The sequence below is a fragment of the Silurus meridionalis genome, chromosome 27, assembly GCF_014805685.1.
Source record: "Silurus meridionalis isolate SWU-2019-XX chromosome 27, ASM1480568v1, whole genome shotgun sequence".
NCBI classification, from domain to species: domain Eukaryota; kingdom Metazoa; phylum Chordata; class Actinopteri; order Siluriformes; family Siluridae; genus Silurus; species Silurus meridionalis.
In genome coordinates this window covers 5,067,930-5,092,099 of record NC_060910.1, presented here as the reverse complement: position 1 = coordinate 5,092,099, position 24,170 = coordinate 5,067,930, and the positions used below count along the sequence as shown (strand labels likewise).

The following is a 24,170-nucleotide window of genomic DNA, read 5'->3' as shown; positions in this document are numbered from 1 at the left end:
AACCTCCTCACCTCACCTACATCCATACCTGACTTTATTAAATGACTTGTGGCTGAATAAATCCCACTCAAATCTCCAAATCTAGTGGAACATCATCCCAGAAAAGTGGAGGTTATTAGAACAGCAAATGTGGAATGGGATGCTAAAGAAATAAATATATACACAAATCTTATGGCAGGTGTCCACAAACTTTTGTCCATATAGTGTATGATTTAGGACCCTGTTGCTTTAGGAAAACTGGGAAAAAAAAAACCCTGCTTGTTTAAAGCCAGTCCAATGCACTTCGGTCAAAAATCATCGAAGTATATACAGCATTTATAATTCGAAATAAAATTGATTTGAGTAAAACGATTGACTCAGCAACACTTTTTTTAGATCTACGATGATCGAAACAAATGATTTCCCATCCCAATGAAAATAACTGGGATATACATTCAGGGAGCAGAATATAACTAATTTATAATCGATGCTGTATTTTCACAGTAGTTGAAGTTGTGCAGTATGGAGTGATATGAACTTCTGTCTAGACCTTTACCTCAAACTTTTTTTTTTTTTTTTTTAAAGAAGCCTCCACATATTAACTTGCCCTTTATAAGTTTTGTGGTAAACCAGCTTTCTGTTTCTTATAAATACTTGCAAGCTTTGTTAAAACAAAATCTCTTAAATGAATTACAAAAAGGGTCTCAGTACTTTTTTCCTTGCAAAAAACAAAAATAATGTTTTGAAATGTTCCCCCCCCCTCACTCATCTGTAGAAAGAAAAAAAAAAAAGAGCTGTACAGCAGGCTTGTGAGCATGTCCGGGCGATGGGGGGGAACGGGGACAGGGGCATATGCGCTTAATTTTTTTACATAAAATTACACTTTACAGTTATTTGCTTAAGAACAATTCGAATAAAATCGTACAAAAGGAAATAGAAATGCAGCAACTTCCTATTGGGAGTCTTCAAAGTTGTTTTTTTCTTCTATTGCCTGTTTCACAATCTCCGCCAATTTCAAGCGATCCACTTTGTCAGAGAAACTTCTACCTGTGAGAGCAGAAACGGACAAACGCGCAAGTAAATAAACAAATAAATATGAATGCAAAATGCAAACGTCGATAAAATAACAGGATTATAAAAAAATTAATAATAAAAAAAACCAACTAAATTCATTGTGAGCAATCAGTTCCTGGTCTTAATCATCTTCATCTTCTTATCATTATTATAATAAAACTTACCGTCCCAGCTGAGCCCTTGCAGGCCATCACGGAGCAGCTTGCAGTCTCTGTTGAAACGCCACGCTTCGTACATCACCTCGTTCAGCTTCTCGTCCTCGTTCTCTCCTGCCATGAGCCCAAATAAGCACAAACACAAGATAAGCGTGACGTGTCCATACGCCGTTTGTTGGTGTATGGATGGATCTCTAGCCAACTCACTCACCAGCCTGTGGCAGGATGCACTGTGCGATGACATCCCGCAGTTTTTCCAGAGCCACGTTGGAGTCTTCTGCTCCGTTTTCAGGGTCATTAATGAAGAAGCCGTCGTTAGGCTTTGTACTATAAAGCGTATTTTAAAAAACAACAAAAAAAAGTCAAACTTTTTTTTTTATTCTTGCGAATTACTGAACACAAAGCAGAAAGAAGAAGAAGGAAAAAAACAACAACCCTAGTAGCTTTCTCTTCCTCAGTATAGGGTTGTTGACTGAGCTGAGAGGCTTGAGACTGACGTTAAGGTCCTGTATTCTCATGTTGGCCAGTTGTTCTGCGTGGGCTTGTTGGATCCCGGCGACCACCGCCTGCTCACCCAAAACAGCAAACGCACACTTTGTGCTATTACCGAATGCCTGTGTTAATAAAGATAGGAAATCCTTTCCTTTTTAATACGTGTATTTCTGTGCCATTCATTACACCTAACCTTGTCCATCATCATCTGAGCAGAAGGAAGCACATTGTCCAAGGCCTCAGTGCAATTAAGCCAGGGGTGCGCCAAGACCCCCTCGATGGTTAGCCTTTCTTCAGGCTTCACCTTCAGCAGCCTGACAGGATGGGAGGAAAAAAAAACAGGTTGAACAGTCGATTCTTCTAATCATACGGCAAAACTGAGGAAGTCTTTTACACCAGCAGGCCTTTTTGCGCCACGGACCGATTTAATGTCAGACAATATGTTCACGGACCGGCCTTTAAGATGTGGCGGATAAATACAAACAAAATAAAATGACGACCATAAAAACTCGTATTTTCTGAATATAATAATAATCGTGAATCCACTGTGTTGTTGTTTGTTCATTTTGCTCGCTTAGGGGTTTGAATTTTGTGGTAATGTATTATGTGTTAGCGGCCGGAGCCCATTTAAGAGGGTAGGGGCTGTAGGTAAGAAATGTGACCGAGGCATTTTGACATGCATCAAGAGAAAGTCATAGGCAGATGTGGCGGAGAGAATCCGGTCATTTTCCAAAATAAAACATCGTTCAGAATTAGATAATAAATAAAATGGAAAAAATGTAAGTTATGTATTCTTTCTGTGCGGCCCGGTACCAATTGACCCACGGACCGGTGCCGGTCCACGGCCTGGGGGTTGGTGACCACTGTTTTACACTATGAAATGCTTCAAACCAGCAGGGCCAAAACACAAAGCACACTTTAGGTCGCGGGCCAAAAAGGAAAAACATTTACTGGAGACTAAAACAACGTTTTTTGAGCATAAATATGAATCGAAACAGACAGGATACAATATTATTCCAAAATAACCTCAAATATTTTGCTATCCATAAAAATCTCTCATGTCAAAATTATACAAATTCCAAATATGAACATGCTGCAAAAAAAAAACCCTGAATATATAAATAAAAATTGTGCTTTTAATTTAAAATAATAAATCAAAACATTGTTTTTTTTTGCTATTATTGCATTTTTATCAAAGCTGGATGTTCATTTATGTTTGTGGATTTGTAGTTTGCGTTATCGAAACTTTATATCTTCATATAAACTTAAGATGTCCGATGGCTTCATGTTAAAGACTTGGAGGAAAACGGAAAAAAGGAAGACATAATAAACGTACGTAACAGTTCACCAAACGAATAGCTTTGAAGAAATGAAATCCAAAACAGACCTGCTAATAAGATACACTGGTCCATGGTTCTTATTATAATTAAAGAAAACCTCAGATATCTGAATCTGGATTGTGTGTAAATGGAATGATTTTGGAGAGCTTTATATAGTTTGCATCCAGTGGTGCCATGTTTATGCCTGTTACGTGCAAAACAACAACAAAAAAATACCTGACAGCATTAATTTAGCCTGGCTTGTTTCTTTTCTTTATACATATCAAGAAATAAACTTAATTGACACTGAACCAATATTGTTTAGCTTTTTATTGCTATGAGATTTAAAAGATTTTGTTTGACTGATCCAATATTTTTTGTTGCACAATTTTTTTTATGCAAATTGCAAGTCAACAGGATTTATTTGAAATAAAATGCTTATCACTAATGAAAACACTCAGTAAAATGAAATTGTCATCAATGTGTGCACGGTTGGAGTATTTCCAGTTGGTTAAAATCGAATCCAAGGCTTTGGGGAAATGTTTAATGCTTTGAATCTGATTTGAATATTCTTGGGTTTTGATCCAAACCGAAACCAGGATGGCAGCTTGATTACTTATTAAAGATGAATTCAAATGTATTATATTTATTATATATATATATATATATATATATATATATATATATATATATATATATATATATATATATATATACAAATATAATACATGAGAGGGTGTCAGGGGCTGGGTTCATATTATTATTATTATAATTCTATTTATTATATGATTTAAATATTAATTTAATAACATATATAAGAAAAATGCAACTCGCCCATAATGCAGAGTCTGTGTGAGCTTATTTAATTAAAAATTATTTTTTTTTACTTGCAACTGGAACAAGTGCGGGAATTTGGCACAGGCACAAATTGATAAAAAATAAAAATAAAAAAAACCACCCTGCAGATTGTGGAAATCAAAATGATATAGAAAGTAAAACATTTGTATTCTTTCTGCATGGCCCTATGCATGATCTATGGCCCAGTGCCAGTCTGCAGCCCATTGGTTGGGGACCCTGGGTATGACGCACACGCTTCATAGTATGAATTGTTTTAAAAATTAAAAGAATGTTTGAACACGATCTCAAATGCACAATCAATCCACATGACTCATCAACATGTTCTACAAACTTCAGAAGTGTTGGCCAAAGCAGCACAAAATAATAGGGCAAAAAAAAAAATGTAAATAAATAAATATGGTCAAAAATGTGCAAGAGCTAGAAAACTGACAGGACAATTCATATACATGTTTTACGAATAAAATGACGTTATGTCATGAGCGCAGCAACTTAATGTGTAATGTGAATCGTTTCCACACTTAATGCTTTTCTCTGTAATAAGCGCCACCGTTTCCATCAAACCCAATTATCCCAAATGTCCCAGTAGTGTTTCGTAACAGTCCTACTAAATGGCTATGTTAATTATTGAACATTTTTGAAAGCCCCACCTCTTGCAGACAATAATCCAAGCTCGGCCCTTAGAAGCCTATTTGGTTTTGATGACTTCTAGGTGAAATTGGATCTTCTACATCCAGCATGAACCAGAGAATAAGAATTGTGCATTTCAGTGCATTCGATTACCTTATGGGACACCATATGGACAAAAGTTCAATGATTAACAAGCTACTTACATATTCAACTGAGAGGTTTCGGAAAATATGACATCGTTTCAAGTAAGGGAACATTGTGAGCAATGAGACCTGTTTTTTTTTTCCAGATGCACTGTGGGATTTTTTTATGAAGCAAATGTTCCATGATGAAAATGTGATTGAAACAGATCTTAAAATAGAAGACTTCCTGATTATTGCCCTGACTGCTGAACCAGGAGCAGACCGAGTTAAACTGTCACGCTTGTCACCTGTATCTGTATGATTTTATGCATTGTGTGGGAGACTCACTTGCGAACAATGTCCTTTGCCATTTCAGATATCTGGCTCCACTCGTCCTCAGGAAAGTCAAAGCTGCCCGTCATGATCTTCTTGCGCATGTCTTTAGGGATGGTGCGGCTGTGATGCTTGGAATAAAACGGAGGATAACCGCAAAGCATCACATAAATAATAACGCCCAAGGACCACAAGTCACAGCTCTGCAAGCAAAAAAAAAAAAAAAAGAATTTAAAAGAATGAATCACATGGACAGGAAAGAAAAAACTAATGATACCCATAACATGGGTATAAATCCACATTTCACCCCCTAAAATGTGAATTACTGCACCAGTTCACCATGGGTGGATTCCTAAGAGTTAGAGTACATGTCCTCTTTCAAAACAAAACAAAACACTGCAATTCAAGAAAGTGTGAAAATGTATAAATCACATCATATTCTGATTGATTGATGCAGGAAGGCGCTGCGGATGGCAGCCTCGGCACGACCCTCTCTGGTACTTTCTTTCTTTTTGTTGATTGTCTGTGTGTTTGGTTACCCTACCCTGATAACTTACACTAGAGAAGAACTGCTTACCATCGGGCAGTTCACTCCAGACACTTTTTCACCAGTTTTTACAAACCCGGAACAAAAACATCCGGATTCTCTTTTTATTATCCCTGAGACTTTAACAGAGTAAAACTAACACTTAAACTTCCAAAATACATGCAGCATATCAATTGTCCGACAAGAGAAAAAAAACACACTGGATCGTTGCTACACCATTCCTGAGGACGCATATCGGTCTGTACCCTGGGCAACCTTAGAGAACTCCGATCACTGCTTGATTTATATTATTCCAACATACAGGCAGAAACTAAAATCTGCTAAGCCTGTAGCCAAACAGTGAAGTGATAGACCAGTGAGGCAAAGCAGGAACTACAACACTGCTTTGAATGCACTGATTGGAGTGTCTTTGAGGCTGGACCTTGGACTGACAGCCTGGATGAACTGACTGACACTGCGACATCTTACATCAGTTTTTGTGAAGACGTGTGTGTGCCAACCAAAACATTCTGCAAATTCAGTAACAACAAGCCAAACTTCGACATGCCAAGGAAGATGCCTACAGAGGGGAGGACAAAGCACTGTACAAGCAGGCCAAGTACCTACTGACAAAAGAGATCAGAAAAGCCAAAAGAAGCGACTCTGAAAAGCAGGTTTTCAGCTAACTATCCTGCGTCAGTGTGTAACGGCCTGCAAGATATCACAAACTACAGGAGACCACCCCTCCCCACTGAAGCAAACAAAGACCTGGCTGATGACCAACACCTTCTAATGCAGGTTTAAAAACAATATCTTCACACCTCTCATCCAAACCATCCCAATGTCTGCCCCCATCACACCTCTGAGAACCCCTCTAACAACTCCTCCCAGCACTCAAGCTGCACTCATGATTTGTGAAGAGGATGTGAATCAGATCTTTCAGAGACAGAAGACAAGAGGGGTGTCTACCCCTCCTGTCTCAAAGCATGTGCTGACCAACTGGCTCCTATCTTCAACCAATATCTTCAACAGATCACTGGAGCTGTGTGAGGTCCCATCCTGCTTTCTCCACAATCATCCCGGGCCCCGAGAAACCCACCATTACTGGACTAAATGACTGCAGGCCTGTCGCTCTGACGTCTGTCGTCATTAAGATCCTTTGAGCAGCTGGCATTGGCCCAGGTGACAGAACAGCTGCTGGATCCCCTACAGTTTGCTTATTGAGCAAATAGATCGGTGGATGACGCAGTCAACATGGGGCTGCACTACATTCTGCAACACCCTGACTGCCCAGGAATATATGCCCGGATTCTGTTTGTTGAATTCAGCTTGGCTTTCAATACAATAATTCCAGGAATTTACCAGTCCAAAACTCCTAAAGCTCACTATACCCCCCTGCCATCTGTCAGTGGATCACCAGTTTCCTGACAGGCAGGAAACAACAGGAAAGTATTACCTCCGGTATTCGGACAGTCAGCACTGGCGCTCCTCAGGGATGTGTCCTGTCCCCACTGCTATTTTCCCTCTATTCGAACAACTGAACGTCAAGTGACCCAACTGTTAAACTCCTGAAATTTGCAGATGACACCACGCTCATCGGACTCATCCAAGATGGTGACAAGTCTGCATATGAGCACAAGGTAAAGCGGCTGGTGCAATGGTGCTGTCAGAACAACCTAGAGCTAAACACACTTAAAACTGTGGAGATGATGGTGGACTTCAGGAAACACCCCTCAACACTACTCCCCCTCACAATATCTAACAGCCCTGTGTCATCTGTGAGGAACTTCAAGTTTCTGGGCACTATAATTTCCCAAAGCCTGAAATGGGAGTCCAACATAAACTCCATTCTCCAAAAAAAAAAAAAAAAAAAAAAAAAAAGGCCCAGCAGAGGATGTACTTTCTACACCAATTAATGAAGTAGGGTCTGCCACAGGAGCTGTTCATGCAGTTCTCCACTGCAGTTATTGAATCTGTCCTGTGCTCATCAATCACCATCTGGTTTGAAGGAGCAACAGAACAGGACAGGAACAGACTGCAGCATAGTTAAAAATGGCAGAAAAAAAATCATTGGTGCTCCCCTGCCCACTCTCCAGCACTTGTACTATACAAGAACCAGAAACCGGGCAGGAAAAATGACTACTGACTCTTCACACCCTGGACACAACCTCTTTCAACTCCTCACTCCCATTAATAACTCAACTTAATTATATTCCCTGCTTCATATCTACAAGTACTGCATCAAAACTAATCAGAACTGTCAGTCATCACATTATCTGTATATGTTACACACACTATTGCTGCTGTATATTGTTCAGTTCTAAAGTAACTCTTTATCATACCTGATGCACAATACTGTTATTTGCACTACCATGCACTCTCACACTTTATCTACATTACTGTCATATAATCTGCATCCCTTTTTAATACTTGTATTGTCTATATTGACTTACATTGTCTGTATTGTCTTGTATAGTCTGTTTTTGTCTTGTCTGTTTTGTCTTGTATAGTCCAAGCTGAATGTATAGTGTTATTTATGTCTGTACTTTAATAAGAGTCACTAACAGCTGGAACCAAATTCCTTGTGTGTGTCAACACACTTGGCCAATAAACCTAATTCTGATTCTGATATTCTCTCTGGGCCTCTCACCTTGTTATATGTGTAAGGGGTTGGTGAGGTAGGTATTATTCCAGACTTTTCCTTCTGATGGCGTCTTTGAGCCTCCAATACCTAAAAAATGAAAAAAAAATAAATTCACTATAACAAAACAATTAATCCAGTAGTTCTCAAACTATTTTTTTCTGCTATTCCCCTTATTAGAGGGGGTGGATTTTCAAGCCCCGCCTGTACTCCATCACCACCAAAAATGATAATGAAATACTTCTAATTTTACACATTTTATTGAATTATCAAGTTGGAAATCAATAACATCAAATAGCATCAAGTTCAAAAATAGAGAAAATAAAAATAGTTACCCCAACTGATGATGTTTTTGTTTACTTGTATCAATGACAAAATTGTTTGTTTTTGGTTGCTTTGAGTGTATAAAATGTATTTTAATAGAGAAAATCATCAATAAACATTAAAAAACAATACAACAAAAAATGTTTTAATCCTGTCTTTCATTGCACCCCACTTGTCATGTCTTCAGCCCCCACTAGAGGGACGTGCCCCACACTTTGAAAACCACTGAACTGAATTAATACAAAGAGCAAACGGAATATTTATTAAAAAAAATATGCATTATAAATCTTACCTGAGGTGCTACATAGTAAGGAGTGAATTGCGGGGTCATTAAATCACCTTGATCAATTTTGGCGAAACCAAAATCGCACAACTTTACAGGAGCATCCTGTAATTAAAGGAAATTTATCCAGCAGAAACAAAGTATACTGTGAATTATAATACATTACTGCTGATCAGTAAATTGATCAACTGAATTAGGAAACAAAACAATTTGTTCAACATAAAAAAAAAAGGTTTTACCAGCGAGTTATCCTTGAACAGCAGGTTCTCTGGCTTTAGGTCTCGATGTGCAATGTTGAGTGAGTGACAGTGTTCGAGAGCCTGCGCGATCTGTGGGCATTTTTATCGATGATCAATCAGAGAATCAATCCAAACATGAGGCAACTGCAAAATACTAACATTACACCATGATGACGTACACTATGTGGACACAAATTTTTAGACACCTGACCATTAGATTCATATCTGCTTTTTTTTTAAATTCCCATTTAGTCCCCATTTGCTGTTATAAAAATACCTCCAATATTGGAGGAAGATGTTTCACAAGATTTTGGAGTGTAATGTGGAGTTGTTTGTTAGATTCATTCAGCCATAAAGCTGTTAGTAAAGTCAGGTACTGATGTAGGTGAGGTGAGGAGGCCTGCGGTGCAGTCAGCGTTCACATTCGTTCCAAAGGTGTTGAACAGGGTTGAGGTCAGAGCTATATAGCACAAAAGTCAAGATCTACCATTGCAAACAATGTAAACCATATCTTCACAGAACTGGCTTTGTTCACAGGGGTGTTGTTATACTGGAACAAGTTTGGGTCTCGTAGTTAAAAGGCAATCCAAAGACAACATACACAATTGTGTGCCTACAAATTTGAGGTTACAGTTTGGAAAAGAACCACATATGGCTGGAAAAGTCAGGTGTCCCAACACATTTTTCCAAATCAAATAACTCCCAAGTAACTCCAATGTCCCAAGAAAAAACATCCCAGCTCATAACTGAAGCTGTAGCCAATGACTTGCTGACTGAGGGAAAAACAGGATGTGTTCTCCAATCATATATTGTTTCTCTCATGCTATATTAATGCATTTAAATTGTCTGCTACACTTTCATTTAAACAGTGGGATTGCTAATAAAATCTTTTCCCTTTGCCCAAACTGTTTGCCTTTGACTAGAGATCGATCGATCTATTAACCTTAATTAATTAACCTGCACTGATTACTGGAAATATCGACAAAAAAATCAGATATTTTAAAATGATAGTTTTTCCGGGTTGCGCTTGCCTGGCTGTAAAGGTCTGCTCTCATTATATGGTACAAGAGCGGCCTCTAGAGGTAAATCACCTACAACACAAGCTGTTGAAAAGAGTCTGTGCTGTACCTCATTAATGTTAGTTCATAATGCATTAACTAAAGTTAACACTACTTCTAAAGCATTTAAAATCAGTTCATGTTACAAATGGAGTCTTTTTTTTTTTAAGCATAAACAATTCACAAAAATCATGCAGTCAACAGTCATGTCTAAATGGCCATCTTCAAATGTCTTCACAAAGGCCATTGAACTTATATGAATTTTATTTTTGCAATAAAGTTCAGTACTATTTTACATAGAGTGTTATGTTTGTTTTTATCCAGTATCCATTTTAAAAACTATCGGTTGATTAATCGGTAAGCAGCAAATATGATCCAACTCAACTATCGGTAATATCCTTGATCTTGTAGAGGACCCACAAGTCATGTATAAGATGTGTGGAAAGTTTCAGCACGTTACCTGTTTAGTCACTTGGCTAGCCATCTTCTCTGTAAAGTGCCTGTGCTGGCTGATTCTGTGGAATAGCTCTCCTCCCTCCATCATCTCCATAACAATTAATAATCTTGCTCTATTTAAAAAAAAAAAAAAGAAAGCATAAAAGATAAAAATAAACAAAGGATCAAATGAGTTAAGAGGTGAGCAGTATGCTGCACGTCTTACCGTGGACTGGATTCATGAGGAAACTGCACACTGTTGGCATAAACCTCCAAGATGCGTACAATGTTCGGGTGTGAGGCACACATCATATGAAGTCTTACCTTGAAAAAACAAACAAACAAACAAACAAAAAAAAAAGAATGAAAAATGTGAGAATTGAAAAGCTGGGTCTGGCGGAAGGGTGTTGCTACAGCCAGGGTACTCCAGCTGGAAAAAAAAACGGCCAGACCCCATACCAACAATACAAAACAATATAGTATAGACTACCAATATATAGTATGTATACTAATATACTACCAAAAATATAAGAAAAATGACAAATATGAAGCTTTTAATGGTCCTAACACCAAATCACTGGTCAGCAGAAATAAAACTAGAGTACTTCTGAGACTCCTATGTGCCAGCATTTGCTTTTGCTGCAGTGAAATGATTGGAAAAGGGAAGCTAAAAACAGAGAGATCTATATGATGGATGTAAAATTATTTACGGCATTTGGTAGACGCACAATTAAGTAGCTATGGAGTTAAGGGCCTTGCTTAGGGGCACACGAGGAAGCTGGGATTTTAACTCACGACTAAACTTCAACAGATTATTCAGATATTTTAAAGAGAAATGAATACGAATAGTTTTTCTGGGTTGTGTTATACGGTACGAGAGCGGCCTCTAGAGGCGAATCACTGACACCATGTGCTGTTTATTTGAAGTGTCTTTTTATTATTGATTTTGGATTTGGTTTTTTATCTATTGGTGTTTTACTTTTTGTTTCAATTTCAATGCTTTTCTTATTTTCCTTAATATTTATTAATATAAATAATAAATTCATATTAATTTCATTTAGTAACATTTTTAGATTCATTCTATTTTGTTATAAAGTTCAGTACTATTTTCCATGGAGTGTTATGCCTGTTTTTTCCCATTTTGAAAGTTATTGGTTAATTAATCGGTTATCGACAAGTACGAGCCAACCGGTCGAATTCTACTCTTGACTTTACAATCCAAAATCCAATTCCTTTTCTACTAGGTCACCACGAGTCTTTCTAGAAAAAGCGTTCCACCCGTTTACCCACAAACATTTACATTCATGGTTATTGACAGACACCATTCTTCAAAGTAGCTTACAGAACTGCTTCGGTTCAATAAATATATCCTGATGCTGGTTCATTAAGTCACAGGCTAAGTATAGCACCGGTCAAAAAATGTTTAAAGAAAGTACTCATTGAAGAAGTAAGACTAATGTGAATGGAAGGCCTCTAGTGACTCTGTCACTGTTCGGACGTCAAGGAGAAGTTAAATTCCCAACCTTGGTGCGAGAACAGTCCTGAAGTATTCCTTTCTTTTACTCTGAGAGAAGATGGAAGCAGTTTGGCTTTAAAGAAATAAAAGTGAAAAGCTATCCCATACTAAATCATTTTATCTCTGTTTCATTCTTGCTCATTTCCTGACCAATAAATTGTCACAAAGACGATTAAAAAAAAGCATATATTTTGACAGTTTTGTACGCCTTATACGCACGTAGACTGTCTCTTTACAATTGATTAGCATATGATGCAGCAAATTGCAAAATAAATGAAATGCTTGCTAAGAACATACACTATTTCAATAAGTATTGGGACACCAGACCTTTCCAGACATGTTTTTATGGACACCTGGACATAAGATTAGTTTGTGCTTTTTGAAAATCTCATTTCACATTCAGTCCCCATTTCCTGTTATGAAAACCTCCTCTTTTCTGGGAAGATGGTCCACTTGGTTTTTTTTCAGTGTTCTCGTGGAGATTTGTGCTCATTCAGCCAGAAAGTAGAGTCAGGCACTGATGTAGGTGAGGTAAGGAGATCTGAGGTGCAGTCAGCATTCATATTCATCTTAAAGGTTTTTAATCTAGTTGAGAGCTCTATAGAAGCCACTCAAGATCTTTTACTGCAACCCATTGTAAACCATATCTTCATGGAGTTGTGTTGTGCACAGGGGCACTGTAATGCTGGAACAGGTCGGGCTTTTCTAGCTCAAAACCACCACATATGGCTGGAAAAGGCAGGTTCCCCCAATACTCTTGTCCATAAAGTGTGTATTAGATTTGCTTTTACATTAAGTGCAATATTTTCACAGCAGAACAGAAATGTAACAAACATTAAATATGCACAATTTTCTCACAGGAACATCTGCAACACTCTGACCTGATCTGCAACACTCACTACTCCACTGTTACGGTAAAGTTGTGTTTGGATTATTACAAGACACTGCACTGACCTTATAAAGAAAAGGAAATAAATCGCATCCTTCAGTACCTCATTGCGTGCTTTAGGTCTGTCGATCAGGATCTTCAGGGCTAACCGTTCCTGTGTTGACTTCTTCACACACACCCTGAAAGAAAAAAGAAAAAAAAAATGTGTTCTGTCAGGCAACTTTCGATTAGCCATGAACTTCTACCGCTTGTTTTTCACACTGAGAGCGTTTACTAATGTCTGAATCTGAGTGCGGTTGTTCCCGGAGTCTCCTGCAGCATTGGGTTTGGTCTCACATGTTTCTCTCAGGGCCTGGTGCATTTGTGTTTATCTACAAGACGAATCCCATTTTGATTGATCTTTTGTGTCTGTGTGCCGCATGGCATAATTCATCATATGTACTCGAGCTTTCAGCTCCATGCAAATAGATTTTGTTGAGGAAATAACTAACTCCAAGGAATTCATGGTACATGTGTGCTGAGGAAATTAGCATTCCAGGTGAAAACACATGCTCGGGTTACTTCTTGAACGAATGCACACCTGAGCACTTTACATTAATGGGACTCATGGGTCATTTTAACATTCATGGGATTCACGACCGAACTCAGACCACCTGCAATGGGAATCGGGTTCTTTACCACAGGGAGCTTCCTGGTCTGCTTTCGGTGACTTTTTTTTAAACGTGTACTGTATTTTCAGCATTTAAAATTCTAAGATCATTGAACTCCTGACACTGTACAAGTCAATGATTCATATAGGATTCATTCAATTCATAATGTTTAATTCTTAAGTGGCTAAAAGTAGTGAAGAACACCATACAGACCCACTGCATATGCACATAAAAATACAGCAAATAGAAAAATTCATGAAATTGAATTCAGACATAAGTGCACAATAAGCTTGAAAGAAATCATTAGTCTAGAAGGAAAATATGGAAAAGGGTTTTTGTGTTGGAAGATTTTTAATTGCAATTAAAATTTAAAAAGAGCAGTAAAATGCTCCTTACATTCTGGAAGCTTCAATAAAATAGCAGTTTTGAGGAAAAACCCAAATCTCTCTGACACTCTGTACAAATAATGTAGAGTCCTCACATCCAACTTTGAATGAAAAGGGGTCTGGTAGTGACAAAAATACTCCCACTGTTGCTTAAAATGTTGCAACTAAATACCTGGTGTGTTAGGGGTATATAAGGGTTATTGTTTGGCAGTGGTGGGCAGTCAGGGCCAGCAAAGTCTTCTCTGCTGGCCTAAACACTATCAGAAGCACTGACCTACATTTACAACCTAAATTTTAATATCTGTTCCCTGAAATTGTATTTATTTATTTCCAACAGTTTCTTCTCTTCATTTCGTAGCATTCCTCTTGGCTGCACTGTTTCCAGGTACGTGTATGTGGATGTTAGATTTTTTTTGTCCAATTAGATTTCAGCCTCTATGTGCTGCAATGTCAATCTAATCTACCCAGGGCCTTCAAAGTCTGTACTGCTGGCCATTTTACTATAGAGAATATTATCAATGAGTCTGTTTCTTTAACCAATCAGATTTCGAATTTGCCTCACAGGGCAGCTAGCTTGCCCAGAATAGCGTAATTTATCTGTTCTCTGATTGGTTGGTCAGAGGGAAACTGTTACAGCCAAGTTTGACTGGCAAAACACATCTGTAGCACGCTGCACACATTAATACATCTAAGTTAGACTTTTTTATGCCTACGGAGGAAGAGAAATTGATTTGGTCACGGACATACTTAAAAATATATTTTCAAGAAAAGCTAGACATCGTGAGGAGGTCGGCCAACCCCGAAGCTAGCTAGTTTGTTTTAGGCCAGGAAAGGGTTTGTTCACCACTTCCAGACCAGTGAATACGAGCGTAACCACTGGATTACAGCCTCTGAGGAGCGGTGCAAATTATGTGTCTGCATCTCTGGTGAGTAGGTTGTATTTTATTTACATTTTTAATGTTTTTGTCATGTTAATAGACAAATATTAATTCTGAACTGCTCCAGATGATGTAGGTGCACAGTTGCAGTTGTAGTGTAGAGGTTTGGAGTCTTAACTGGGTTTCTTGCTTTAGTAAAATGGTATTTATCCTTTATACATTAAATGAATTGTTAATTGAATTGATTAAATGAATTGTCATTGAAAACATTAAAATGACATTCATTTGTATTAACGGTAAAAAAAGAGACAATATTATAATCATATCAGTGTGTGTGAGACAAACCTAAACCTCATTTGCATTATTCAGTTTTACTGAGTGTTTGTTTTATTCATTTGGGTCATGAAGTCATGTTTTAAGGATTTTAAACCACACTTTTAGTTCATCCACTGAAGACGTAAAAAAAAAAAAAAAATATATATATATATATATATATATATATATGGATGCGACAAGAGAACATTCGATTTTTTTCACAGCACATGTACTTTGAACAAGGTTACTCTTAATTTGGAGTCTTTGTATACACAATTACAAACTATTCAATCAGCCAACTTATCAGTGTTCGCCAGACTTCAGCAGCAGAGAACTGAAGATACACACAGCATGTAGTAAGCCCATGAGATGTTGGAGCACTGGGCTCGTCTCTGCATATAACATTTAGATTCTGGCCCTAAAAAAATGCGGTTAGGGCTGAAATGAATCCTCAAGGAACTAATTTATCTACACACTGAGCACTGCGTTTCCCCACGGACCATTATTACTGACGCACCACCAGCTAAACTCTGGAGCGCTCTGGACAGGTAAACACTGAAGAATGAAAAATGGGGGATGGGGAGAAAACAGCAAGGGGTGAGGAGAGGATTTATATGGAAGCCCGTTTCGGCACATTTAATATAGAAGTTTGCCTAATTCCTTTTTCCTCGCAATTCCGACTTTTTTCTCTCGCAATTCTGACTGTTATTTCTCGCAATTCCGACTGTTATTTCTCGCAATTGCAATTCCGACTTTTATTTCTAGCAATTCCAAATTCATTTCTCGCAATCCAGGCCTTTTTTTTTTTGCAATTCCGACTTTATTTCGGCCAATCAGGCAGCGCCGCCCCCTCTGTAGTACCAGAAAGCTTTACAAAATTGAAAAAAATTAATTGGCTACAATCAATAAAATCGCAGGGTAACAAACTTAACTAAGGAGAGAACATAGTTCATAAAGCCTGGTATAAGATTTAGTCTATAGCCTAAGAGTCATTCTGAATTATAAGGCTGTAAACACATTAGATGTAGAAGTAGGTTATGTCCACCAGAGGGCGTGTCAAAGGTAAGACGGCCCTATTCAACAGCTTTCTATGACGACTTAATGACAGATCAGAAGCCCATTCTTGTCATATGTCATTTACATTACAGCATAGTGAAAATCTTTTCTTTGCATATCTCAGCTTGTTAGGACGATTAAAAGGTCAAGGGCTTCGCTCAAGAGCCTCTACAGAGGCAGCTTGGCACTGCTGGGGTATGAACCCCTGACCTACTAATCAGCATCCCAGAGCCTTAACTACTAAGGCACCACTGGTATAATAATATGTAGTAGGGGTTTAACGGGACACCAAATTCACTGTTCGTTCAATTTCGGTACAGTTTGGAGGAAAAAAATGCAAGATATTAAATTGCTTGCTGGTTTTTATTAGCACAGTTTATTATAATTAACATTTAATCAACATTTGAACAGTTAAAATAATTTTTTTTAAACAATTTTAAATAAAATGCCTGCTTAATTGGATAAAATAATTATATATATATAATTTGAATAAAAGCATTTAATTGGCACAAATTACATTGATACAATAAAATTAAATAAATGCAAAAAATAAACAATTTTAAATAAAATGCCTGCTTGATTGGATAAAATAATTATATAATTTGTAATAAAAATACAATTTAATTGCCACAAATTAAATTGATTAACATTAAATAAATGGAAAAAAATTCAATAGTTTGTGTTTGTTAGGCCCTATTTGGGTAATACAGATTTGTATGTAAATGTGTGTTTTTGTTTTTAATTACATTTTCTAAAGATTTGATCTATTTAACTGTTCTACTTATTTCATCATACTTTAACGAATGTCTTCATTCCTTCCAGCCTTCATGCACTCACTCTCTTGATATGTGAAATTGACAGGATTTTCTCCTTTTCGGAGAAATTCTTGAAGCTGGACAAAAAAAACACTAAAGAATCCATAGTGCTAGCGTTAGCCGCTAAGCAGGAAGTGGCTATCGGCTAACACTATGGATTCTTTAGCGAGTTGATGCATGCACACTACAAATCTTATTTTCAGTACGGAGTGAGTAGCCACAACAACACTGCACTCTAATTTCTTTTTTATACCTCTGACATGGTTGTACATGTTTTCAAGATTAATAATAATTTTAAAAAATGTGCTCAAATTGCGAGGCGGAGACTAAACAAACTTTCGGTCCGTCACTTAATATGTTCCTGAGGGAACTCAGATTTTAAATATTTTCTGCATGTAAAAAGGATTGCACACGTGTACCGAACCAAAAGCCCAATACCGAAACATTTCAGTACGAAAACCGTTACTCCCCTAATACATACACAACAATGGACAAAAGTATTGGGACACCTGAGTTTTCCAGCCATATGTGATTCTTCCCTAAACTGTTAGTATACCACAATTTTATAAAATGCCTTTGGAAGTGGTAGAATTTACATTTTCCTTTCTCCTAGACTCGGAGACCCAAACCTGTTCCAGCATGACAATAAACCTGTTCAACACAACAAGCTTCAATCCTACAATCTTACCTTACAGGGCCACTGATTCCAGCTCCAAGCTTCTGGGTCCAGTTTATAGTGTACTCTTCCAAGATGGAGCTCTCCTATGGGAGTGATATTAAATACACAAAATACACATAAATATGTTAATACAGCAGACTTATTAAAGGTCTAATAAGAAGCAGTGGTGATTGACACGATGTTTTCTTGTCTATTTTGAATAGCATTTTTACCCAATAGAGCCATGAAAAGCTGACAGAAATCTTTAAATGCCGTTAGTAAAGCCAAATAATTAACCCCTAGGGGTATAATAAGTTACCCCACCAAACAAATGGTCAGAAAATATGGTCAATTTGTTAAATTAGCCAAGGCACAAGATAAACTGAAGAAGAACGACAGAATGAGAGAAAAATGGCACAAGGAGTTAACACCAACAGCTCACTATTAGTATAGAGGCAGAACAGATCACACTCAATATCTCATATATATTATATATATTGAGGATCATCAGAAATCGACACCGGCAGTGGATAGCTGAAAGCTCGGTTATCAGGAAAAATCCATATGGATAGTTTTTCTGGGTTGCGTTATACAGTACAACGGCGTTCTCTACAGACGAGTCACTGACCCCACGGGATGTTTATTTAAAGTGTCTTTTCTATGCATTTTGGATGTGACTGTTTTTATGTATTTGGAGTGTTACTTTTGGTTTTAGCTTAAATATATGTAATTTTCATCAATATTTATTCATATATTTAATATATTCATATTTATTTCATTTAGCACATATTTGTAATTCTGTACTTTTTATATTTTTATTTTTATAAAGTTCAGGATTATTTTACATTGTGTTTTTTTTTTTGTTGTGTTTTTTTTACCCAGTATCCATTTTAAAAACGGTTGATTGATCAGTTATCGGCAAGAACAAACCAACCTACCTATGGGTAAAATCCAGTAACAGCCAACCTTTAATATATTACAATCCACTCGAATAAATGTACACTTTATCACACTACATTATTTTTCCATACGAAAAAAAAAAACGTTAAACAATTTTAACAGACTTCATGGATGCAACGCAAAAAAAATTAAAATAAATAATAATTCACATCGGGTAGTTGTTCGCCTTCCTTATCGTGAATTAAAATTGTGTAACAGACATCTTCAACTTCTACCACAACATTTTTTATAAATGATAAATAATTTTACTTTTAATGAAGTAAAACTCTATAAAACACGAAGCTTAACTTTACACATAATACATTAAACGGCTGAGTTTGTTGGTTTTACTGAATCCAGAAACAAGTACAAGAGATTAAAGCTAATTACATACAATAACGTCATTTATCAAGTACACAAGCTCCTCTTAGTTCTGATGACAACACATGAGGTAAAAAGCTATAAAGACGATCAGTTGCCTGAATTGAAAAAAAGAGCTAATGCTGCTTTGAATCCTAATTTACTAACTCAGCAGAAATCACCAGATCCAATTCAGGATGCGAGTGAAGTCAAATGTTCAACAATTTTTCCCCCATTCTGTTCCAGTTAAAATCCACATGTATTTACAGATTGGAATATTTTAAACAGTGATCAGATACTACTAGTGGCTTTGCTTTACTTGCCCTAGGTTTGTACGGTGGCATTATACAAAGAGCTGACTGTAGCAAAACAGTAACGTACACAAGCAAACTGCTAGTGCGGCAAAAACAACACGGCGGCTGTAAACAGAAAGTCGCGGTACATTGAGTTAATGTGATGATGATGATGCGGCACGTGGTGGTACAGAGGGTACGCTGTGCACAAGTGTATTTGATTGCAGTATTTTAGTGGTTTGAGAAACGAAGACTGTGGTTAGTCTGCGGTAGAAGTGCACTGGAGGACAGTGTTTCCCAGCCCACCTTTCTCAGCCTTGCCTAGTTAATAATCTGTGGCAAGGTGGAGCTGATAGCCTGTAACTTTCTGCATGATGCAGCTCAGTGTCTGATTAAAACATGACATCGGGAAAACAAAGAACAGAATACGACTAATACTACTGATAAACAATATATGGGCATTTTATGACATATTTCTGATTACGCTGTCCATACCGTGGCGTGTCTGAATTCTCGAATCTGATTGGCTGGAAGGAAAGGTTGTTCTTGTAACAGTCAAATACAAATTAAAACAGCTATTGCACACATTTCCTAATAACCTTACTAAGCTAAATTAATGATTTTTTCCATTGTTATTAACTGGTATGTTAAATCTGGCTACTTAAAACAAAAATTTGTGCAAAGCACAAAATGAATTTGACACCTTTATAATGAGAAAAAAACAGTACAAGGAATTTACACCAACAGCCTCAATGTTAGTACAGATGTGACACAAATGTATATATTTTTCACAAAATCTTTTTCACTATAGTTGTATTAATACCAGGGCATCAACGAATGCCGTTTTCGACTTGTTGGACTGCTAAATTCTTGGGTTTTTGCGTGATGGTAGGTTAATACAGGCGCTTGGAAAAATGTATTACAGGGTCGAACGGCAGCAGGAAAACTGTGCGTCTCAGGTCATTGAAGGCAAAGGAGCATTTTATATTAAACGCAGAGAAAACTCTACCTGGTTATGCAAAGCGCAGCCACTATAAGCTTTAAAATGTCTAAATGAAAGACTAAAATTTCTAAATGCTTTTGTATTTTTTTAAGTCAAGTCAAGTCAAGTACAACGTTATACATAAATACCATGAATTAGAGTTTTATATATTTGTAATAAGCAAAACATCACATTTAAAAATCTTTCCTTTTTATCTGATTTAATCGGTAAAAAAATCGCCCAATTAATCAATTTCCAAAATAATCATTAGTTGTGGCCATAATCAATACTTTTGTATCAGTATTACATTCAACTGACACAATACTTTCTTCTGAGATATTGTGGTGTTTTTTTTTCATAATTACATACATACAGTGGTGTGAAAAAGTGTTGGCCCCCTTCCTGATTTCTTTTTTTTTTTTTTTTTATGCATGTTTGTCACAATTTTTCAGCTCATCAAACTAATTTAAATATTAGTAAAAGATAACACAAGTGAACACAACATGCAGTTTTTAAATGAAGGTTTTTATTATTGAGGGAAAACAAAATCCAAAACTACATGGCCCGGTGTGAAAAAGTGTTTGCCCCCCTGTTAAAACTGTGGTTTATCACAACTGAGTTGAATTTCTCTCGCCACACCCAGGCCTGATTACTGCCACACCTGTTCACAATCAAAAAATCTCTTAAATAGGACCTGCCTAACAAAGTGAAGTAGACCAAAAGATCCTCAAAAGCTAGACATCATACTGAGATCCAAAGAAATTCAGAAACAAATGAGAAGGAAAGTAATTGAGATCTATCAGTCTGGAAAAGGTTATAAAGCCGTTTCTAAAGCTTTAGGACTCTAGAGAACCACAAAGAGAGAAATTATTCACAATAATTATGGCAAAAACATGGAACAGTGGAGAACCTTCCCAGGAGTGGCCGGCCAACCAAAACTAGCCTAAGAGCACAGTGACGACTCATCCAAGAGGCACAAAAGACCCCACAACAACTGGCTGAATTACAGCAATTCTGCATAGATGAGTGGAGCAAGATTCCTCCACAGCGCTGTAACAGACTCTGTGCAAGTTATCGCAAACGTTTGATTGGAGTTTCTGCTGCTAAGGGCGGCCCAACCAGTTATTAGGTTTAGGGGGCAAACACTTTCACACAGAGCCATGTAGTTTTGGATTTAGTTTTCCCTCAATAATAGAAACCAACCGTTTGATGATCTGAAACATTAAAGTGTGAAAAACATGCAAAATATATATAATATATATAATGAAATATATATAATGTTATATGTATACAGCACAAATCAGAACAAGGGAATAAGAGTAATTCAGACAGATTTCAGTCTGCTCTTGTGAACAGCTTGAGGCAGGTCTAAGCTCACCCTCAGTCACAGACTTGGACTGAAATACACAAGAACAAATGACAAGTTACTGAAGTTTGTTACAATCTCAAAGTTGATTTTACAAAAACTATTACGTTTTATTCCTCTTGTGCCACATCCGTTTGTCCAAAGTGTCCTTTTTTATATTTATAAAGAGCATTTTTAACCATTTATAGTTATATTTAATGGTGATAAACACTAGTTCACTTTAACATTACAGCTATGAACAGTCATATTATCACCATCCTTTCCTCTCCCTGAGGAAAAAAAGAAAGAAAATGTCCGATCTGCTGTACCACCTTCAATCTAACCAGGCGTGAGAATTCAGCATTGCTGTGTTATGAAGATATTCCCATTTGGAAACTCTAACGGGTTTCACTACACACACACAGAAACGTGAGCACAAACTCGTGCACGGTTCCTTTTCGACACTCCCGAGTCTGATGAGGTTATTAAGACGCCTCGCATGGGTTTCCCATATGCAGATAAACTCCCAAGATGCCATCTAAAATGACATTTGTCCTGCCAGAACCTCTAAGCTTCAGATCACTTCACTGCTGCGGTCTGGCTCGATCCCCGTGACCACCATCGGGTTACAATAACGTCAAAGAGAGATTTAGGAGACGGAGGGGTGAAAAAGCGTAACACGTCTGACACTTTTGGGAAACAGGAGAACTGGCCATAGCTTAAGTAGCATGCATGGGCCAGAGTTTTGGACCAGGAGGTGTTTAAGGAGGTGCGTTTGACTTCAACCTCAACTCAAATTCAGGTCAAACCGTTCCAACGATTGAGTAGGAATCATTTCATTGTAAAATAGTGAATGATTGACGTTCTCGAATACAGTCTACGACTTAAGACGGACCTTAATCAGGGAAGGGACAAAAGACTGCAGTTAGACAGGAAATCATAGTGTTAGTAGTCTGAGACACACAAATAACCTTTGAATTATTATACTTTAAACAAGCAGTGTTTTGTATTATATTTTTTTACACAGTATTGTAGTGTTGCTAATAAGACTTGTTTGTACTTTGGAAATGTCCTGGTTCTAATAAAGAGGACCAGCAAACCAATAACGACTAAACTCCCACACACACACACACACACACACACACACACACACACACACACACACACACACGTGTTCTTTCAGTTCATAGTGTTTACCTTGATAAACTTATCCGCATTGTTGTCCTCAGACATGTTGTCCCTGTCCTGCTGGGTCTTCACACCCGGGTTTATTTTGATTCGGAGTGTGTGTGTGTCCTCTTCTGATCACCTCTGTACCTTATTCCCGAAATGCAGCTCTGACTTTCCATTAAATTCACGAGCTCGGACTGGGACAACGTGCTGATCTTTAGGTCGAACCGAGCGGATCAGGTGTGGGAGGACGATCACAAGCAGATCTTGGATCAAGGATCAGAGTTGGACAGCGGTGCTGTCAAAGCGTTTCAGTCCCGTGCAGGGGGACAGGAAGACACCCAGACTGGATGGGGAAGCAAACAAAGCAGAGGTGGTGTATTTATAGCTTCACTATCAAGCAGGACGGATTTGGTGAAAGCCAGTTATACCAGGGATCCGTGGAGCAGTAGGCCAGCTGAAAGTGTACCTCTGCTTTAGCTCGTCATGTCCCCGCTCTTGTTTAGCATGCTTGCGGAATGCGATGGTTGAAATCAAATATATTTATAATCACGATCAGGCCTACGATCCTGCCCGCTGCTACACGAAGCGAGCGCCGGGACAGTGTGTAAGCAACCCGCTCGGCTCGGGACTCCCTGTGTTAGCGATTCACCCAGGAAACGGCCAGATGAGCGGCCTGACCCATAACACTGCCGGGGAGATTTTTCACATAATTCTAACCTTAATTCGGATTTTAATACCACGTTTAAAGCAATAATATCTCTAACAAACGTGCACGGGGGATTAAATCACGCCATATGTGCATATTTATTACTTTTGCGCGTCTTGGAAATGTATTTTGGATCAGGCACCTTTAAGGACTACTCACTCGTCCCAGCGGCGGGGTCCTGAGCCATCTGGGTACACGCGGTGCGTGTAGTAATGCAGCCTTGGAGAGGTCTGATTAGGGGTGTAAATAAAATGTGTAGTGTGACGTCTGCTTTATTGACTAACATGCCTTTAAGGAGTTGGGTGGGATTCGAAACTGGAGTGGATCGGAACCCTAAATAGCGTCTGATCACTACGTATTAATCCCTAATCCTGCACTGTTTTGTTCTTGGAGCGCTCTGAAGCCTTTCTCTTGTATGCACGGCCATTTGCAACGCACTCGAGCTTCATTTTATACAAATTCAAGCCGTTGTTGTCGCAGAATCAGCGATACTAAAAACACACCGAAATCGCAATAAACATTCTTTCCATTACTTTCCCTCAGTCTGGTTTTAGTTCATGAATCAACAGTTCATTTGCACTAAACCTTTATTTACATTCACACGTGCTGTCATGTAATATTTATTCCCCCCTTCAACATCAAACACTAGTCAGATAGATAGATAGATAGATAGATAGATAGATCGATAGATCGATAGATCGATAGATAGAGGGTCAGGTGGCTAGATAGATAGATAGATAGATA

General features: G+C 37.8%; 1 protein-coding gene and 1 long non-coding RNA gene across 2 annotated transcripts; one reads left to right on the top strand and one right to left on the bottom strand.

The window, feature by feature from the left end:
* Positions 1–524: 524 nt before the first annotated feature.
* mapkapk5 (MAPK activated protein kinase 5) lies at positions 525–23,605 on the bottom strand. The gene is made up of 15 exons (XM_046842146.1): positions 23,586–23,605; positions 22,745–23,063; positions 17,659–17,732; positions 12,974–13,049; positions 10,692–10,789; positions 10,491–10,599; positions 8,973–9,062; positions 8,743–8,838; positions 8,136–8,216; positions 4,975–5,162; positions 1,894–2,014; positions 1,644–1,774; positions 1,420–1,535; positions 1,218–1,322; positions 525–1,026 (listed from the first exon to the last, which is right to left on the bottom strand). The coding sequence occupies exons 2-15, from the start codon at positions 22,778–22,780 to the stop codon at positions 932–934; spliced, it is 1,416 nt and encodes a 471-aa protein (XP_046698102.1). The 5' UTR covers positions 22,781–23,063; positions 23,586–23,605; the 3' UTR covers positions 525–931.
* LOC124380863 lies at positions 16,393–17,719 on the top strand. Its single transcript, XR_006924743.1, has 3 exons — positions 16,393–16,409; positions 16,978–17,179; positions 17,584–17,719. It is a non-coding gene; the product is annotated as an uncharacterized LOC124380863 (long non-coding RNA).
* Positions 23,606–24,170: the final 565 nt, after the last annotated feature.